We start from the raw sequence: 17,789 nt of genomic DNA on the forward strand, positions 1-17,789 counted from the left end.
ACTCTATCTGTCTTTGTTGTTCCTATTCTCACTTTCTCTATTTTGTATCTGTATTGTTAACAATGATAAGAATGGAGGGCTTTGAAAGGACTTTAGAGGGTTCATTTTTAGGACAAAACTTAGGTGCATTTTCTTAGGCGCATTTTGTATATGCTTCTTCATATAAAATTCACCTTTTGTAGTTATAATCAACTTCGCGAAAATTGTGGAGTTGAAAGATCATTGATAGTTATACTTATTAGTATTTTATGTTACAAACCATACCAAAAGCAATTAGGAAAATGCACCTAAGTTTTTTCTAATTGTAGGTTGCTCGGGTTCAAATCAGCCCTGCACGATAATTGCATTTTGCATTTTTCAGCAGTTTGGAAGCGTTCTTAGAGGAAGAAACAAAAAGGAAGTAACACTATATAATTTGGTTATCTGTTGTTTGGTGCATCTGGTTGTGGAGGAACGATTGTTTCTATGAAGGAAAGGAAGGCACAACAGAATAAATTGTATAACAGATCAAAATTAATATCTTGGAGCTGGAACAATTGGAAGTGTAATCCATTGAGTTGTTCTTCTCTTTCTCTGTAAGATTTCCTAGAGTAATAATAGTACAAATAAAAGATAAAATGAGGGATTCGAGCGGTTTCATATATGAATTTCAGAAAGATCAGAAAATAAGACATCATAAATTTATGAAATTTCAAGAGATGAATAAATTTAAGATATAAGTTGTAAATCAAAATAGTATTTCAAATGAATCCCTATTTATACATAAGAAATCCTAAAAAGTGGAGATGCATAAGAAATATTATCAATACTAGTTGTTTTCCCAAGATTCACACTTGCGTCATTCATCAAAAAATGTAGGGAATATTGATAGAAATAATTAATAGTGCACACAAAAATAGGATTGTGGATTTTATAGAGGAAATTGGATTGTTGAACCTGGAAAATCAGATTCTTGACAATGTTAATATATCACACGTACTGCTAAAAGATCTTGCATTACAAATTATTTTGAAACATTGACTAACTGCATTATTTTTCTAGATATCACGAATGTTTATTTTGCAGTTGGTACCAAACTGATACGCTACAAGTTGGTACCAACCGCAATGATTGATCAATTTGCCATTCCATATGTTGACATTGCTATTTTATTTGACTGTTCTTTTTTTCTTTTTCGACATCATACTATTCGTTACTGTTTCTTCAAAGCTGGGCAATCTAAATGGTGGGTAATCATCGGATCTATCTGCAAATTTATTTGTTGTTTCTTGAAAGATATTCAAATTTTTCCCGATGCTCCTCCAAAATCTTGTTATGGTGTTGATGATTCTATAAAGTAATGAAATCTTGAGATTGCTTGATGATTCTGTCCCGTTTGAGTGATCAATGCTTGGCTGGTGAGCTGATTCGACGTGATCAATGCTTGGCTGTTGAGCTGATTCGAGTTCTATTGGATCATACCGTCGAGGTCTTTTATTTGTTTTTCCTCTTTTATTTGGAGGCATGTTGCTAGTTTTTCTGAGTAAGAAGAGGAGATGAGCATCATAGATTTGCAAATAGAGTTAATTCATCAAACTAATAATTCACAAATAATTAGAGCATTATATTGATAAAACAAACAAACACACCATAAGGTATAACAGAAATCAAACTAATCGACAAATTGACAGTTTAACTAGTTGAAATGGTCGGTTCAACCGATTTTTAAAATATTGATCGTAACTTTCCACCAATCCCACAACCCACAAGTAAAAAAATAAATAAATAAAGTAACAACGGAATATCAGAACTAGAATCAAAGCAAAACATTCATTCCAAAACAGATCACAGAAGGTTGGATATATATGATGTGGTAAGAATCCTAAAATGAGATCACATGTGAAAAGTAGAAACTAAAAATAGAAAGAAGAAAAACAAAACACATACCAAATCTTCACACCTTCGATTCAAGTACCATTATTTTACTCACCGATCAAAACTTGAGAAATTTGCTGTTGTGTAAGTACATGTATTTGCAGGTTTTTATAACAAAGGGGCTTCAGAATAACGTGGATGGATGCAACTTGACTGCCAAGACTAAAAGAACACGCAATTGACTAGTCGATCATGAATATTAACTAATACTATGACATAAATTTAAGAAGAAAAAAAAAGTGTAGTAATTTAAAATATAAGTCATGTAGGAGAGATATTGTCTTGTTGTGAATTGTTATTACATTTATTCTTAGTTGACTATCTATTGTATTGGAGTAGACTAGAAATATGGATGACTAGTGGAAGTGCTCGACCTTCTTTAATGGGGAAAAAATCTACAAAATAGGTTAGCACTCAGACAAGTAGTGTGAGATTGAGGAGGAGAAATTGTGTAAAAATATGATCGTACCTTAAGCGTGGCACGAAGCCACACTTATATAGTTGGGAACATTGTAATCGCTCCTATAAACATGGGGTGAGGCGCAAAAGGCTGTTACAGATTGATCTAACGATTAAGATTTGTTAAAGGGCACTCTTTTGGGGTGCGTTGCACAAGAGATCTCTTTATGTGGCTTTGAGTGGTGATCATTTCGGGTTAATGGGTGATGACATTATCTCATATCATATTTTTAGAGTTTTTTAATTAAGTTTTTAATTTATTTTTATTAGTTTAGTATTTAATTTAAAATCATTTTAAATAAATTATTGTTTTTCATTTATTGAATCAATTATTGTATTATTACCTATTATAACTATTGGTCAATGGTTAGATAAGATATCAAAAGCATTAATATTGTGGAGCCACTATGTTTGTATGCATTAATATTGTGGAGCCACATGAAAAGTCAACGAGTGATGGGCATTGGTGTGTTAAATGGACCATTATATTGTGGAGCCACTATGTTTGTATGCATTAATATTGTGGAGCCACATGAAAAGTCAACGAGTGATGGGCATTGGTGTGCTAAATGGATCATTAGAATTGGAAAATAGAAAAAATTGCAAATGGTCACTTTAGTCTCCGACTCTGTACCTCGCTGTCACATAGGTTTTTGACTCAGGATTAAATACAAAGAAATCTCTGATTCTGTACTTCCGTTATCACTTTAGTATCTATCGTTAAATATTTCTGTTAATTGATGATGAGACACATGTTTTATGATGACATGACATATGAGGTGTCACAGGGACTAAAGTGAAAGTAGAAAATGGTCACTTTGGTTCTTGAACCAAAAATCAATATCCCCAAATTGAATCTCAAATTCCTAAATCTCAAATCCCAAAATGTCATCTAATTCTATCTTTTGTTCAAAATTAATCTTCCATTAAACACCAACTTACTGTTAGGTCCTCGACTGTGCATACTTACTATCAGTTAGGTCTTTGATAGTAAACATGTACTTTCGCTAAGGTCTCTGGCAAGTTGTTAGTTTAACAAAATGCTTCCATAATTGAATACCGTAACAGCTCCTTCTCAACAAACATGAATCATGAACTCCTTGCTTTGGAGCAATATAAGAGCCTTGAACTTTTTCATCTTTATCTACTTCCTGTAACACAGTATTGCAGAAGATGATTTGAACAAGCAACTTTTATGCAAACGTTGTAGTTCAAAACGTTAGTATTAGCTCTTCAGTATTTTTGATTCCATTTCTTTAAAGTTTGTGTTTACTGCTAATTAATGTTGTGTATTCAAGTTCATTGTCATCTTGGCGGAATATGAGTTTCTTGGCAGTTGTGAATAATCCACATTTTAGAGTATTGCTGTGATAGCTCAACAAATGTTAGTTTACAATGTCGTTTTTCAATACAAATTTGTTTTTTTTTCTTTCTGTTATACCATTAGTTATTTGTTAATCTTATTTTGTTCTTGTAATTTATATTTCCCATACTACTAGTGAATGATTTTGGAGAGTAATTCATTATTTCTTTTTCTTATACAAACTTAACCATTTTTTTAAGTTGTGTTAAAGTAACTTATATTGAGACAGTGGAACCATGTATTCTTAATAGAAGAAATTTATTAGTGTCTTTAAGAAGATGAAAAGATAATAATAACAGTTATAATTATAATGTTTTCTCTATCTGCATCTTATGAAGCATTCACATGATTGTTGATAATAATAACAGTTATAATTATAAATGTATGGTTTTAATCTCGTAGTTTTAATTTTAATTGTGTCATTTCATAGTTCCCAATTCAGATTTTGAACTAAACTATATTGATGGTTTAGTTTTTAAAAACCACTTTAAAAAAATAAAGATTCTCTTCATTTATAAAAATAAATGGTAGAACACATTATCTTTGATTATTTTATACTTGTTTTCAAGTTATTTTGTGTCATTATCTTTTCAAATGTAAGAAATGTAAGAAATGAAGAAGTTCTTATACAAACTTAACCATTTTTGTCAAATTATTCTTTGAAATAATACCATTTTTTATGGAAGTCAAAGAAGAACATGTTTAAAACAAATACATAATTATCATTCGTTTCTTTTTAATTTCCACTAGGCAAAGTGGGAAGCAACATATATAAATTAATTTTGCGACAGTTCGATTGACTTTAATATTTTAAATCTATTATTTTTTTTGAGGGAATTTTAAATCTATTATTTTTTTTATAGGTTTAATCAATCAATTATTGGTTTTTTTTTTTTTTTACCAAAATCAATTATTGGTTTAAATATATACTTTTCATAGATCCGATCTAGCAATTTATTTATAAAATTTAAATATATGCTTGGCGACTGTTTCGGAACCGGTTACCAACAATGGACAACTTATCAAGGAGACACATTCTTCAACATAACACTCAACCTTGTGTGGGTGGGTGCGGTTCGATGGAAGACCTTAATCACTTATTCTTGTCTTGTGCTTTTTTTGGGAAAATTTGGGATGCCATTTTGCATTGGCTTGGCTTCATAATGGTTCAACCAGCGCAAGTAGCAAATCATTTTTACCAATTTGAAAGTTTAGGCGGCTTTTCAAAAAGTGTCTGCATTGTTTTCAATCTCATTTGGCTCTCTTGTGTGTGGGAAATCTGGAAAGAAAGAAATGCTCGGGTTTTTCGTCAACAAGAGTCATCAATACAACAATTGCTTGACAAAATTAAGCTTCAAACTTTCTGGTGGATGAAAGCAAACAGAAACACTGCTTTTAACTATCACATGTGGTGTTTAAATCCTCTCAATTGTTTGGGGCTCTTTTTGTAATGAGCTTCTTTTTGCTTTTGTTCCTTTTACTAGACTATTGATGTAATTGTATTGACTTTCCTGTTTTCAGGCACTCCTTGTGCTTGAATTGTCAGGATTCGTGAGTAATGAAATTCCATTTTAGCTTCTTCAAAAAAAAATAAAAATTTATTTATAAAATTTAGAATTTATATAAAAGATTTGTATATTATCAAGTTGCTATAATGATTCGTCAAAAAAAAAAAAAAGTTGTTGTAATGTGGAAAGGAAAACAAAATATTTTGTTTATTCATTGACCCTATTATTGCGTGTTCACATCATGCTCTTGCTCAGCACATGGTTTGGTTTGAATATTTACTTCCTCATAAACATGGTCTTGCAGTTTAGTCATAAATATTATAATTTATATAAAATAGCTGTATATTGTAAAGTTGCAGCTACACTGAAGTTTATTTAGTTTTTACTCAATTATTTCTTCATTTCATACAAACTATTTATTTCTTTGACTTCTCTCACAATTCCTGTTATACCTCTCCACATTTCTCTAACCAAATTTTTTGTCGTTGTTCTTTTTTATATTGAAGATGCAATCTGATTTTAGTTGGATGGTTCCCATTGAAGTGATGTTAGGTTCTCTCAATCATGGCGAAGTTCAAGCATGTAGCATTTCCAACGTTCCAGATGAACTTCAAGAAGCAAACGAAGATGCTTACAAACCAAAAAATATATCCATAGGACCCTTACATAGAGGAACCACCAGACACCTTCAATTAATGGAAGAACCGAAATGGCATTACATGCGCGAATTTCTTGACCGACAAGGAACTATACCTGAACAAAATAGAACATCAGCGATAAGGTTAAGAGAATGTGGCGATGACATTCTCAGGTTAGATAAAGTGATTTGTGCTAGCTATGGTGGGAGCAACAACAACATCGTCGAAGAAAAAGAACCAGAAGAAATCGCTAAAATAATGATAATAGATGGTTGTTTTCTATTGGAGCTTCTCATCAGGCTTGGCGACTACATGGACAACCAAACTACAACATCATATAGCAATGACTCAATCCTTCAAACGGAGGAAAAGGTATTATCTGTTTTAAACGATGTAGTTATGCTTGAGAACCAAGTTCCCTTCATTGTTCTAAAGAAGTTATATCGAAAGGTATTTCCTGATGATAGTGAAATCAAAGATGATCACCGTGTTGCTAATATTGTCCGTAACGCCTTTGGTTATCCTATGTTGAATATTTCCGGAGGTGCTCATATACTTCATTTGATGCACTTGTCCACAGTGGAGCAAAACCAACAACATGAAAGGAAAAAAGCGGCACCAGAATTATTTTACTGTGCTACCAGGTTTCGAGCTTCTGGAGTATTAATTCGAGCTAAATCAAATAGCACAAATCAAAATCAGCATAAGCTTGTTGATATGTTCAATTTTGGTATAAGTTTTAATGATTTTGGGGAGCTTGATATTCCACCGTTACATGTTAAGGAAACAACAGAAGTGAAATGGAGAAATTTAATTGCTTGGGAGCAAAGCAAATTTTGGATTAAATGCAAATACACTTCCTATGCACTTTTCTTTAATGGTTTGATATGTTGTGTGCATGATATTGAATTACTTCGAGAAAAAGGTGTTATTGTAAATGAGTTGAACAAGAGCAATGAAGATTTGTTGACATTATTTCGAACGATTGCCAAAGGAGTCGAGCACATGGATATGAGTTATAGCGAGATTTGTGCAAGGTTGAATGTGTATGACTTCAAGGGGAAGAAAGTTACCAAAATTTTGCGAAAATGGCCTATATGCTCTTGGCATCAATGTAGGTGTTTTTTTGATAGTTGTGTTTACTATGGGCGAAACTGGTACAATATTTTGATACGTGACCATATACCTACGGTTTGGAAATTCGTAGGAGTAATCGCAGCTGTTGTGCTCCTCGTCCTTACTATCATGCAAACATATTACTCATCCCGTAGTGGCTAGTTTATTTTCTTCTCAACTTGTAATTGGCATATAGGATTTCTAATCAAAATGTTGCACTTATTAACCTTTGACTCAAAATCAAAGTGTCGTATGAAATGTATAATCATGTTTACGTTTTACTAAATGAATACTAAATGGCTTAATTATGCATTTGATTTGTGCAAATATGAGTTAATTTAATTTTAGTCCCTGTAAAAAAATCATTTTTGTCGTTGAAATTTTCATAAAACTTTGATTTAATATCTCTCAATTTCATGATTTGGCGGTGTTTTACAGGGATAAAGTGGACAACCCTATTTTTGTCTCAAGCAAACACATAATTTTGTAATAACAATACCACAACACAAATCATAATTGGGAAAGGATCCGACATAAACTAACAACAAACCCCTTTTGCCAACATTCGATCCCCGTCTTTATACACATACACGTTTCTTTGTTCCAAAGGCAACATTTTCTTTTTTCTTCTTCTCTTCAATTTAAATAATCATGCAAATTGTTCTGCCAAAAGGTTTTTTTCTATTTTTTTTTTTTTTTTTGTGAAGAATGACAAACACTCGTTCACTGTGTTGCAGCTTTTTCATTAACGAAGCCCTATACCAAAAGTTTTGGGTTTTATTTAGTTTGTAATTGTATCTAATTAACTATATCAATTTTCCATTGAAATTTCGTTGTGTGTGTTCTTTTACGATGAATCAATGTTATTGTGTTGGGGATATTATGAATTTAAGACCCTTAAGTTCACATCCATGTTCCTTCCCAACAAGTGTCTAAAACCTTTTAAATGCATCAAATGTATTAGACTTCTCTTGCAAGAGATAGTTCCATGTCATTCTACTACAATGTTACCCCTATTTGATTCTGGCTTGATGGGTCCACACTTATCTGAATGAATCAGTACCAGTTTCATAGTTGCTCTCCAATTATATTTATTAGGGATAGCATCTCTGTGTTTCTTTCTTATCAATGAATCTTTGCAAGACAATGAAAATGAATTCTCAAAATCCTTGATCCCACAAACTTTAAAGTTTTACCTGACGCTTCTTATGTTGAAAAATAACCATTTCCCATTTCAACTAACCATAAGAGCATAACAAAACAGGACAGAAGGAGGTTGGATATATAGGATGCAGTAAGAATACTTCAATCCTAAAAAAATAGAGATAAGTATTTACCAAATCTTTCACAACTTTAAACTTGATGATGATGATTTTGTTGTTGATAAATTTCTAGATTTTTTGTTTTTCATGAAGCTTGATGAATGTGATGTTGAAGACGATGAATATAAGAGGAAGGAAGAAGATGAATAATAGGAAATAAAATTAATTGTTGTAGGTTCACTCTAACATAACTTAGCCATGCATAATTCAATGGTCCTCTTTTTTAATAAAGAAGATCAATCGATTTAAATTAAAAAAATTAATAAGGTCTACGGTGAACCATTTTTAATGTTGGTTCATCTTAGACATTAGAGGTTAAAATTAACACTTTGACAAAAAAAAATTAACATAATTAATAAGACCGGATTGGCGGATGAAGATAAAGTTAATGGACCAAAACGAAACTTTTATTAATTAAAGGACCAAAATGAAACTGAAAAAATAATTAGAGACCAAAGGTACAATTTAGCATTGTTTTTTTTTTTTACCAAAAAAAAGCATTGTTTTTTATATATTCTATTTTAAAGTAACTCTCAATTTTATTTTACGATGAGTTTTGTTAATGGTGGGTGTTTTTTTTTTTTTTTAAGAAGCTAAAATGAATTTTATTTAAACCACAAAGAATCCTAGCAAGCACAAGGAATGCTAGGCTAGGAGACTTAAAAAGCAACATACAAAGGAAAAATGTGTCGTATATATATACGGAACGGAACACCCAAACAAACACTCATGTATCAAAAGCAAACTTCTACAAACAAATCAAAAACACCCTCCCCTGGAAACCAATAAAAACGAAACATCAAACCAAGAAGTCATCTCCAAAAATCAGTCTAAACGCTTGAGCAATAGCAGAAACAAATATTGTGCCAAACCGTTGAAAAACCTCTCCAAAATAACCATCAAACTTACTAAAAACTCATGTAACCGCACCTTAAACAAGCCACATTGTCTAACATCCGTGTATTTGAAAACCCCATTAACAACAAACTCATAGAAGAAAACCCACAAAAAGCATAACCACAACTAGCCACCACAAGCACCACCACAAGCACCACCACCAAACCTACCATTAACCACCACAAAAACCACTATTAATCCTCACCAAAAACCAACACCAGCCACCACGAAAACCAATAAACCCCACTGACCCTCCCATCAGCCACCATCACACACTCCTAGCCACCACACAACCACCACGAAAACAACAACGAAAACAGCTGCGATGTTTTCAATGCTCTCTATCACCACTTCATCACCACCACCACCACCACATAAATCCATCACCACTCCGCAGATCCGCAACCACAGATCCCTGATCCACCACCACACCACCCCAAGTCGGACTCTTCTCTCCACCGATCCACCAAAACAGCATCGTCGCCACCACTGCAAAACCACCACGTCATCACCACCTTCACCTCCTATTACCTCCGTGACCTACTCCACCACAACACACCAACGGAAAATAAAACACGCAACAGTTCAAAACGAAAAAGTCACCGCCGTTTCGAAGAGGAACAAAACCAAAACACGCAAGACCATCATAGAACTTTTCCTTTTCTTTAATTTTGACTTTTTATTTTTTTCGAAGGATTTAATTTTGTCTTATCAATGAGGTTGATCAAGAATAATAATAATTTTTTTTTGAACGAAAGAATAATAATTATTTTAACAAGCATCGAACTATATTAAACAAAGTATCTTCTATTGATAATCACACTCTTTGAAATGCATATCCCAACAAGCGATCTTCTATTAATCACACTCTTTTAGTGTGATCCATCTAATTTAGTGTGATCCATACAAACCAATACAAAAAGTCTATTTAAAATATATGTATTAAATAATGTATTCTTTGCATTATTCTTCTTATAACATTAGACTTTTATATTCTTACAGAGAAGACTTGAAGTCAGCTATTTTAATTCCATTCGGTAGAGTTGGCCAGCACTGAAATACTTTTTAATCGATTATTATTTTTTCACAATTTTTTTAATCAAATATTTTATTTGTATATTTTTTACCCATCACATGGTTTTATTTAAATACTTATTTTTCATTGACCCTCTCTTGCAGTTTAGTCATAAAATTTATAATTTTTATATGAATGGTTTGTAAATTATGTAATTGTTGATATTTGAAAGGCTAAAATGCCTCAAACAAAATGTAAAAGGGAAAAAACTTATTTAAGGGGAAAGTTTATACTCTTTATTTGTTGGTCAGGTTATCCTTACCTCACAGTCGAACTCTAGATCAATATGGTAATATTGCTCATTTCTCTTGAGAATCAGACGGTTAGCGCAAAAAAACTACTACAATTTTGTCTTCTTTTTATATTAAAGTGGAGTATTCATTAATTAATCAATATAGGTAAGTCAATTGCATATTTTTTTCGGCTAGCAGCGAAGTTTCCTTGCCTCCATCCACGTCATTGTGAACCCCTTTGTTATTAGGGGAAATTACACTAACCTCCCCTGAGGTTTATCTAAATGTAATTTACATCCCCTCTATTTTCTTAAAAATCACCAACTTCCCCCACTGCTTAACTCTACAAACGCCCGTTAATTTTATACTGCAGAAAAAGAAAAAGAAAACATTCGCGTTGGTAGCTTGATACTTTGCGTTTTCATTTTCTCCAACCAGCTTTACTTAGAAACTTGTTCTCCCTTAGAATCAAGCACTATATATATGTTGGCTTGGTATTTTGAAGATCTGAACTCTTTTTATTCAATATCCCTTATCTGAATCTTAGACCATGTCTCCCTGTTATGTTGAACCTTTAATTTTGTTATTGGGTTTGAAGGTTATGGTCAAATTTTAATTTATCGCAGACCCTTTGATGATATGGAGTAACCAATTTAAGCCAAATTAAGGAAATACCAAAACCACTATTGTAAGATAAATATCAAATTTTCCTTAATTTGGCTTCCAATTTTGCTTATTTTGGTTTGACATCAAATGGTGTAATAGGTTTGGTTAGCAGCCTGGTTTAGTAAAGCTGCCTTTTAGTTGGGTTTCTGCCAAGTATTCGGTAGCCGGTCTTTTAAGTGGGAGCATATGCCTTTTTGTAAATTCTGGTGCTGTTTTGGTTTTGATTTTTGGTTTGTGCTTGTCATTCTTGTAATCAAGCTGTTTACTCTCTGTTTTTAATTCAACGGAGAAAGGGAGAAACAAACAGTGTTAACCGTCTTTCAAAACTAATAATGGTGTTAATAGGGAAGGGTTGTTTTTGTTCATTTGATGAAAACTCAGGGGAGGTCAATGTCTATTTTAAAACTAGAGGGGGTGTATGTTACATTTAGATAAACCTCAGGGGAGGTAAATGTAATTTTCCCTTGTTATTATTATAAAACCTGCAAATACATGTACTTACACAAACAGCAAATTTCTCACAGTTTGAGCAGTGAGTGAAATTAGTGGCTCTTGATTCTAAGGGGTGATAATTTGGTATGTTTTAGTTCTTCATCTTTCATTTTATTTTTCAGTTTTTACTGCACATGTGTTCTGTTTTGGTTAGTTAAAACTGGGAATGCATTTTTAATTTGTTTTTCTGCTATGATTACTTTACTACAAACACTTTTTAAGTCATTACTTTGCTTGGTACAACTTGTTCCAGGCAGGGTTCAAATTTATGTTTATTACAGTCAAGAATTCCATGTATTAATACAATCAGAACGTCAATGACAGTTAGATTGAGATGATGATTCAGTCTAGATTTCAATCCATATTTTTATGGGTTAATAGTGTTTTACCCCTGTAATATAAGTTATTTCCGGTTTTACACCCTGTAAAATACTTTTTTTGATTTACCCCTGTAAAATATTTTTGTTTTGATTTACCCCCCTAATAGGTCATTCAAAAACCAATTTTTTATTTTTTTTCTTCAGAAATTCTGGTTTTTGAATGAACTATTAGGGGGGTAAATCAAAACAAAAATATTTTACAGGGGGTAAATCAAAAAAAATATTTTACAGGGTGTAAAACCAAAAATAACCTATTAACCCTATTTTTATTTACTAAATTGAAACATTATACTATTTGAAATCTGAATCGCTTGAAATTGATTAAACAATTATTGACTGTTTGAATGCATGGATTAATTGTTGAATGCAGCAAACACAAATCCGTCAAGTTCATGAAAAAAGTCAACGTTTTCGCTTTTATTACGTGCAAACATAAATGCTCTATTTCCTTTTAATTCTTGCAGAAAAACTACAACCATGCCCAAGACCTTTCATGGATACGAGGATTACCAGGATTTTAATCCAAAACCTAAATTTAATCTGAAATTTTGGGAGGTGAAACCTGCCACTTATGTAGGCTACATAAATAATCGTATCAAAACTACAAAAGATTCAGTGTTGAAGTTCACTAATGGGTTCAGTACAAAAGTAAACAAGGTTATAAATACTACTACTAGTACATTTTATAAGGAGGAAGAAACACCAATAGATCACAAGAAAGTAGTAGACGACTGTTGCGCAAGTAGCGTGGTTACAATAGATGATTATGGGCAAAAAAAACAAAAAAAAGTAATGGAAACTCAAAGTGACCAATCAATTGCAATTGGTATACCTACCAGCATCAATTGAGGAATGCATTAATAATGTCATGTCTACAAGAAATATGCGCAAGTAGCGTGGTTACAATAGATGATTATGGGCAAACAAGTAATGGAAACTCAATCATTGAAAAAAGCAAAAAAAAGTAATGGAAACTCAAAGTGACCAATCAATTGCAATTGGTATACCAACCAGCATCAATTGAGGAATGCATTAATAATGTCATGTCTACAAGAAATATTTGAGTCAATCAAAGACTCAAGATCATTTGTAATGAAGTGTCTTCTTTTTATTTTAATTATTGTTGCATTGATTTTCTTATTATTTTGAAATGTATTAATATTATGGGAGCTTCTACGGTGCAGTCAAAAAACTGACTTTTTTGGAAAAGTTAATTTTGATCTTAATGTTTGATTCATTTTTAAATTGTTGGTTACTGATTAATGATCAATAGTAATTCATCTAGTAATGCTTGCATCATCTTGGACTTACGGGGACTATTTTATCGTTGGCATCTTTGACATGCAAACAGAGTTGATGATATTATATGATAATCTTAAGTGTTGCACTTTGTGGGATGTTACACTTAAAACAAGGTAGGATAAAATTAGATTAAGTGTATTCTTGTTACTCTGATGAATTGATGATACTATGTGGACTGAACTTTTGATGCCACTGTACAAACAGTGGGGTGTTACTCACTACATTTTTGATGCTATAGTGTTAACTTCACCAAAAAAGTCATTTTCATGACTTCACCATAGAATTTTCCTAATATTATCTACCATTCAATTATAATGTCTCTTTTTTTTTTCTTTCCTTTTTAAGAGTTTTTATTCCTTTATTGTCAATAAATTATTTCTTTTTTGTTATGAGTAGCAAGATACCCGTGCATGAGCACGGGACACGCATTGCGCTCTAATTTTATGAAAAATTACAAGTATTGGAAAATTACAGGATTTTATAGGTTTAGAGACTCCATATATATTACCAACAAAAATAAGTTATCATAGCATATGAGTAAAAATAGGCATGTAAAAATAGCCCATAAATTACTTTTGATCTTGAAGACTATCTCATATATGGCATTCTTTTTGCACGGATGGTCATTTGCAAGTATTTTGGTATGAATTGAAGATGGTGAAATGTCAAAGTGAAAGGCTTTGAATATGCAATAGAACATTGGTGCTTCAGTCCTATAGCTTGCCTTGATAGATTTGCTTTGCCGGATGTACTAACAGTCTTGATGCATTTTGATATTGTTAATTATAACTTAAAATATACTTAAGGATTATACTGTGATTTTTTTTCATTTACACCAATGGGTAAGTTAGATATTAGATAGCAGTTCAAAAAAAAAAAAGTTAGATATTAGATAGAGATAGAACTATAAACTTTTCAACAATTGGAAAGAGAAAAGGTAGTCAGAAATTGCAATTGGAAAAGGAAAGGCAGTGACAAAAATGAATTAAAATGAGATTCCAATAACTCATGCACCTTACCATGCCTACACAAATTCCTGCTAAATATATTTAAACTCGAAATACTCAAAAACCTCTATGTCTGAACAACGAAATAAGAAAATAATATCAATGAAATATGATCATTATCCGAAACTTATATCCTAAGTAGTTAATACCAGATAGTAACGAGTAGCGCCGCCAAACCCCAAATATGCTATAGTGTTATAGCGGATATCCATTATTGTAAAGACTGAAACAGAACAACCGCGAATCTAAGTATGCAAGGCCCAAAAACTACATACAATTTTACATTTCACCAATTTTATTCGACTGAAGTGCCCCGCTACTGCATTAAAATGACTACAGATATTTTCTCACAACGGCTGAATTTCTCTGTCTCTTGACAATGTTTCTTTTTCAAAGATAGAAACAGCTTGCAAATATAACAACATTCAAGTACAAAAGAGACATTACAAGCAAAAGCCAGCTAAACAAAACGAATTACTACAAATAAGGCTTAACCTTCGAAACAAGGTTTTAACTCCCAGTGATTACTGCAATCATCGTGGAGAGATGTACATTTCACCTTATGATATAGATCATGATTGCATGCATGCAATCAATTTTTTGACGCATTCAAGACAACAGTGGTTGTTGAATTGAGATTCGACAATCTAACTTTTAAGCATGCTATTCTTTAGTAAAAAAAACTGATATTGAAATTTAGACGATTCAATCTCGAATCGCAATTTTCTCATCAAAAAGTTTACAGTAGAGAATCTGATCTATCATGATGACGTCTACCTTTGATTGCCTCCATTATTTTCCTATGAGCCTTTTCACTTATTGCGTTCTGTCTACCTTTGATTGCCTCCATTATTTTTCTATGAGTCTTTTCACTTATTGTGTTCTCTCTACCAATGATTACCTCCATTAGTTTTTTAGGAGTCTTTTCACTTATCGGGATTCGTAATTGATGCTGGTTGCTACCAATTGCATTGATTTGGGTATTTGGCGCTCCAATACTACCTTTCCTAGAAGGAAGTGGAGGAAGTGGAGGTGGAAGTGGAGGAAGGTGACATGGAAGTGAAGGAAGTAAAGGTGGGAATCGAGCAGGTGGGCAATATACTCCTCCCAAACGTTCTGTAGATTCCATTAACTTATCCACTTTTCTGTCAAAGCTTTCACTGTTTGACCCTGAATTCAGTTCTCTAGTTTTCATAAACTTACTTATATCAAAGTTTTGGGTGGTAGATGTGTCCATGAAGGGAAATCTTTCAACAGTTTTCATTTTGTTATTTACTCCTTCATGAAAGCTTGTAATCGAAGATGTGTCCATGGGAAATTCAATTTCTATTTTGTTATTTACTCTTGTATAAAAGGTTGTAATGGAAGGGTCCGGTCCGAAAATGAATCTTGTGGAAAATAGTCTGAGCCTGTGTTGATAGTCACTTTAGTTGAGAAAGTGTGTGAGTTTCAGCGCTAATTAAAATGCTTGAAACAAAATATTAACTTTATTCGATGGATGGAACAAAAATTAACAACAACAACAAGAATCCATTACCTTAGTGATGACAGTTTTCAAGAACAAATTGATCCTCCGCAACAAAAACAACAACAATAGCAGGCAAATTTCTCAACCGCCAGTGAATCCGAAACCCTTGGTCTAACCATTAACCACCGGAGAATTCCTCAAAAACGATCCACCTTCAGCGCCACTGTCATTTGTATAAGCCAAAGCCAACCAACTTGAGAAAATACCTCACATTCTAAATCGATCGAATGGAAGAAGAAATAGAGAGCGACATTGACTTTGACGGCAGCTTCAAAAGTGTAAATGGTGAAGAGATTGACGAGAACGGTGATGAGAGTATGACAAGCAGAGAGGGAACATATAGTTTGACAAAAACAGATGGAAGATGCAGTATTAAACAATGTTATTCTTTGCATTATTCTTCTAATAACAACAGAGACTTTTATATTCTTACAGAGAAGACTTGAAGTCAGCTATTTTAATGGATTATCATTTTTTCATAATTTTATTAATCAAATATTTTTTCTATATTTTCGCCCAGCACATGGTTTTATTTAAATACTTATTTTCCATAGACCTTCTCTTGCAGTTTAGTCATAAAATTTATAATTTTTATATAAAAGGTTTGTATATTACAAAATTGTTGAAAAGTTTCTTATTAATCAAAACTTTTTTTGAAAAATTTCTTATATAAAGGACTCGAAAGAGTACATGTACTTACACAAACAACAAATTTCTCACAGTTTGATCAGTGAGTGAAATAAGTGTACTTGATTCAAAGGGGTGATAATTTGGTATGTTTTAGTTCTTTATCTTTCTTTTCTTCAGTTTCTACTTTACACATGTGTTCTGTTTTGGTTAGTTAAAACTGGGAATCGATTTTTAATTAAATTGTCTGCTATGATTACTTCACAAGAAACACTTTTTGAGACATTACTTTGGTTGGTACAACTTGTACCAGCTCGGGTTAGAATTTACTGCTGCAGTCAAGAATTCCATGTATTTCACACAATTGGAACGTCGATGATCGTTAGATTGAGATGATGTTACGATTCAGATTTCAATTCAAATTTTTATTTACTAAATCGAAATTTTGTGTTTGAATCTGAATTGTTTAAAATCGATTAAACGATCATTGACTACTTGAATACGTGGATTAATTGTTGAATGCAGCAAACACAAATCTGTCTGCTGGTTCATGAGTAAATTTACCTTTTCGCTTTTATGTGTTATTTAATAGATATTACATGCGGATATAAATGCTCTCTCCTTTTAATTATGGCAGAAAAACTACAACCATGCGCTGCCCCTTTGCTCTTTTTGATTATGACAGAAAAACTACAACCGTGCGCTGCCCCTTTGCGCCTGATCACTAAAGGGGTTGCTACAAAAATAAACCAGCTTATTAATACTACTATACATCATCCATCGGAGGGAGGAACACATGAGCCACGATTTATCAAAATTGAAGAGTATTCAATAACTAAAGTTACTAAACAAAGATCCACTTATCATGATGGTTCTAGCTTGGTTCCAATACAGTTAAAACTCTATAAATTAATAGTGTCAGGACCGGAGAAATTTATTAATTTAGAGAGTTATTAATTTATCGATAAATTAATAATTATTAATTTAAAGAGTTTTTAAGTAATTATACTGTACATACCAAACAAAAAGGCAAATTAGTCTATGCCTCTTAGAATTATGTTGCAGCGAACCTTGGAACTCAACGTAAATTAGTAACTACTGTGTTCATTTGCATTGGAAATCAATAATGACTTTTGAAGTGCAGTAAATGTAAACAAGAGGAACAAATGTGTTCAATGTATTCTTAATATTTTTTTTTCAGTTTCTATGAATTATTAATTTATGATTTTCTTGGGACCGAAAATTATAAAGGGATCTCCCAA

The 17,789-nt window shown here is 32.4% G+C and overlaps 1 protein-coding gene and 2 long non-coding RNA genes across 3 annotated transcripts; 2 read left to right on the forward strand and 1 right to left on the reverse strand.

Annotated features, from left to right (window-relative positions):
* Positions 1-884: 884 nt before the first annotated feature.
* LOC146926333 (uncharacterized) lies at positions 885-2,552 on the reverse strand. The gene is made up of 2 exons (XR_015034095.1): positions 1,927-2,552; positions 885-1,518 (listed from the first exon to the last, which is right to left on the reverse strand). It is a non-coding gene; the product is annotated as an uncharacterized LOC146926333 (long non-coding RNA).
* An 877-nt stretch (positions 2,553-3,429) lies between these two features.
* Positions 3,430-7,310, forward strand: LOC146926334 (UPF0481 protein At3g47200-like). Its single transcript, XM_085758709.1, has one exon. The coding sequence runs from the start codon at positions 5,751-5,753 to the stop codon at positions 7,158-7,160; it is 1,410 nt and encodes a 469-aa protein (XP_085614835.1). The 5' UTR covers positions 3,430-5,750; the 3' UTR covers positions 7,161-7,310.
* A 4,348-nt stretch (positions 7,311-11,658) lies between these two features.
* Positions 11,659-13,701, forward strand: LOC146926335 (uncharacterized). Its single transcript, XR_015034096.1, has 2 exons — positions 11,659-11,767; positions 12,528-13,701. It is a non-coding gene; the product is annotated as an uncharacterized LOC146926335 (long non-coding RNA).
* The last annotated feature ends 4,088 nt before the right edge of the window (positions 13,702-17,789 follow it).

The sequence above is a fragment of the Medicago sativa genome, chromosome 4 (genome assembly GCF_051527215.1).
Source record: "Medicago sativa cultivar Bolivia chromosome 4, Bolivia_mono, whole genome shotgun sequence".
Lineage (NCBI taxonomy): Eukaryota > Viridiplantae > Streptophyta > Magnoliopsida > Fabales > Fabaceae > Medicago > Medicago sativa.

Coding starts and splice junctions, on each gene's coding strand:
- LOC146926334 (XM_085758709.1), top strand. CDS start 5,751: ATGCAATCTGATTTTAGTTGGATGGTTCCCATTGAAGTGATGTTAGGT.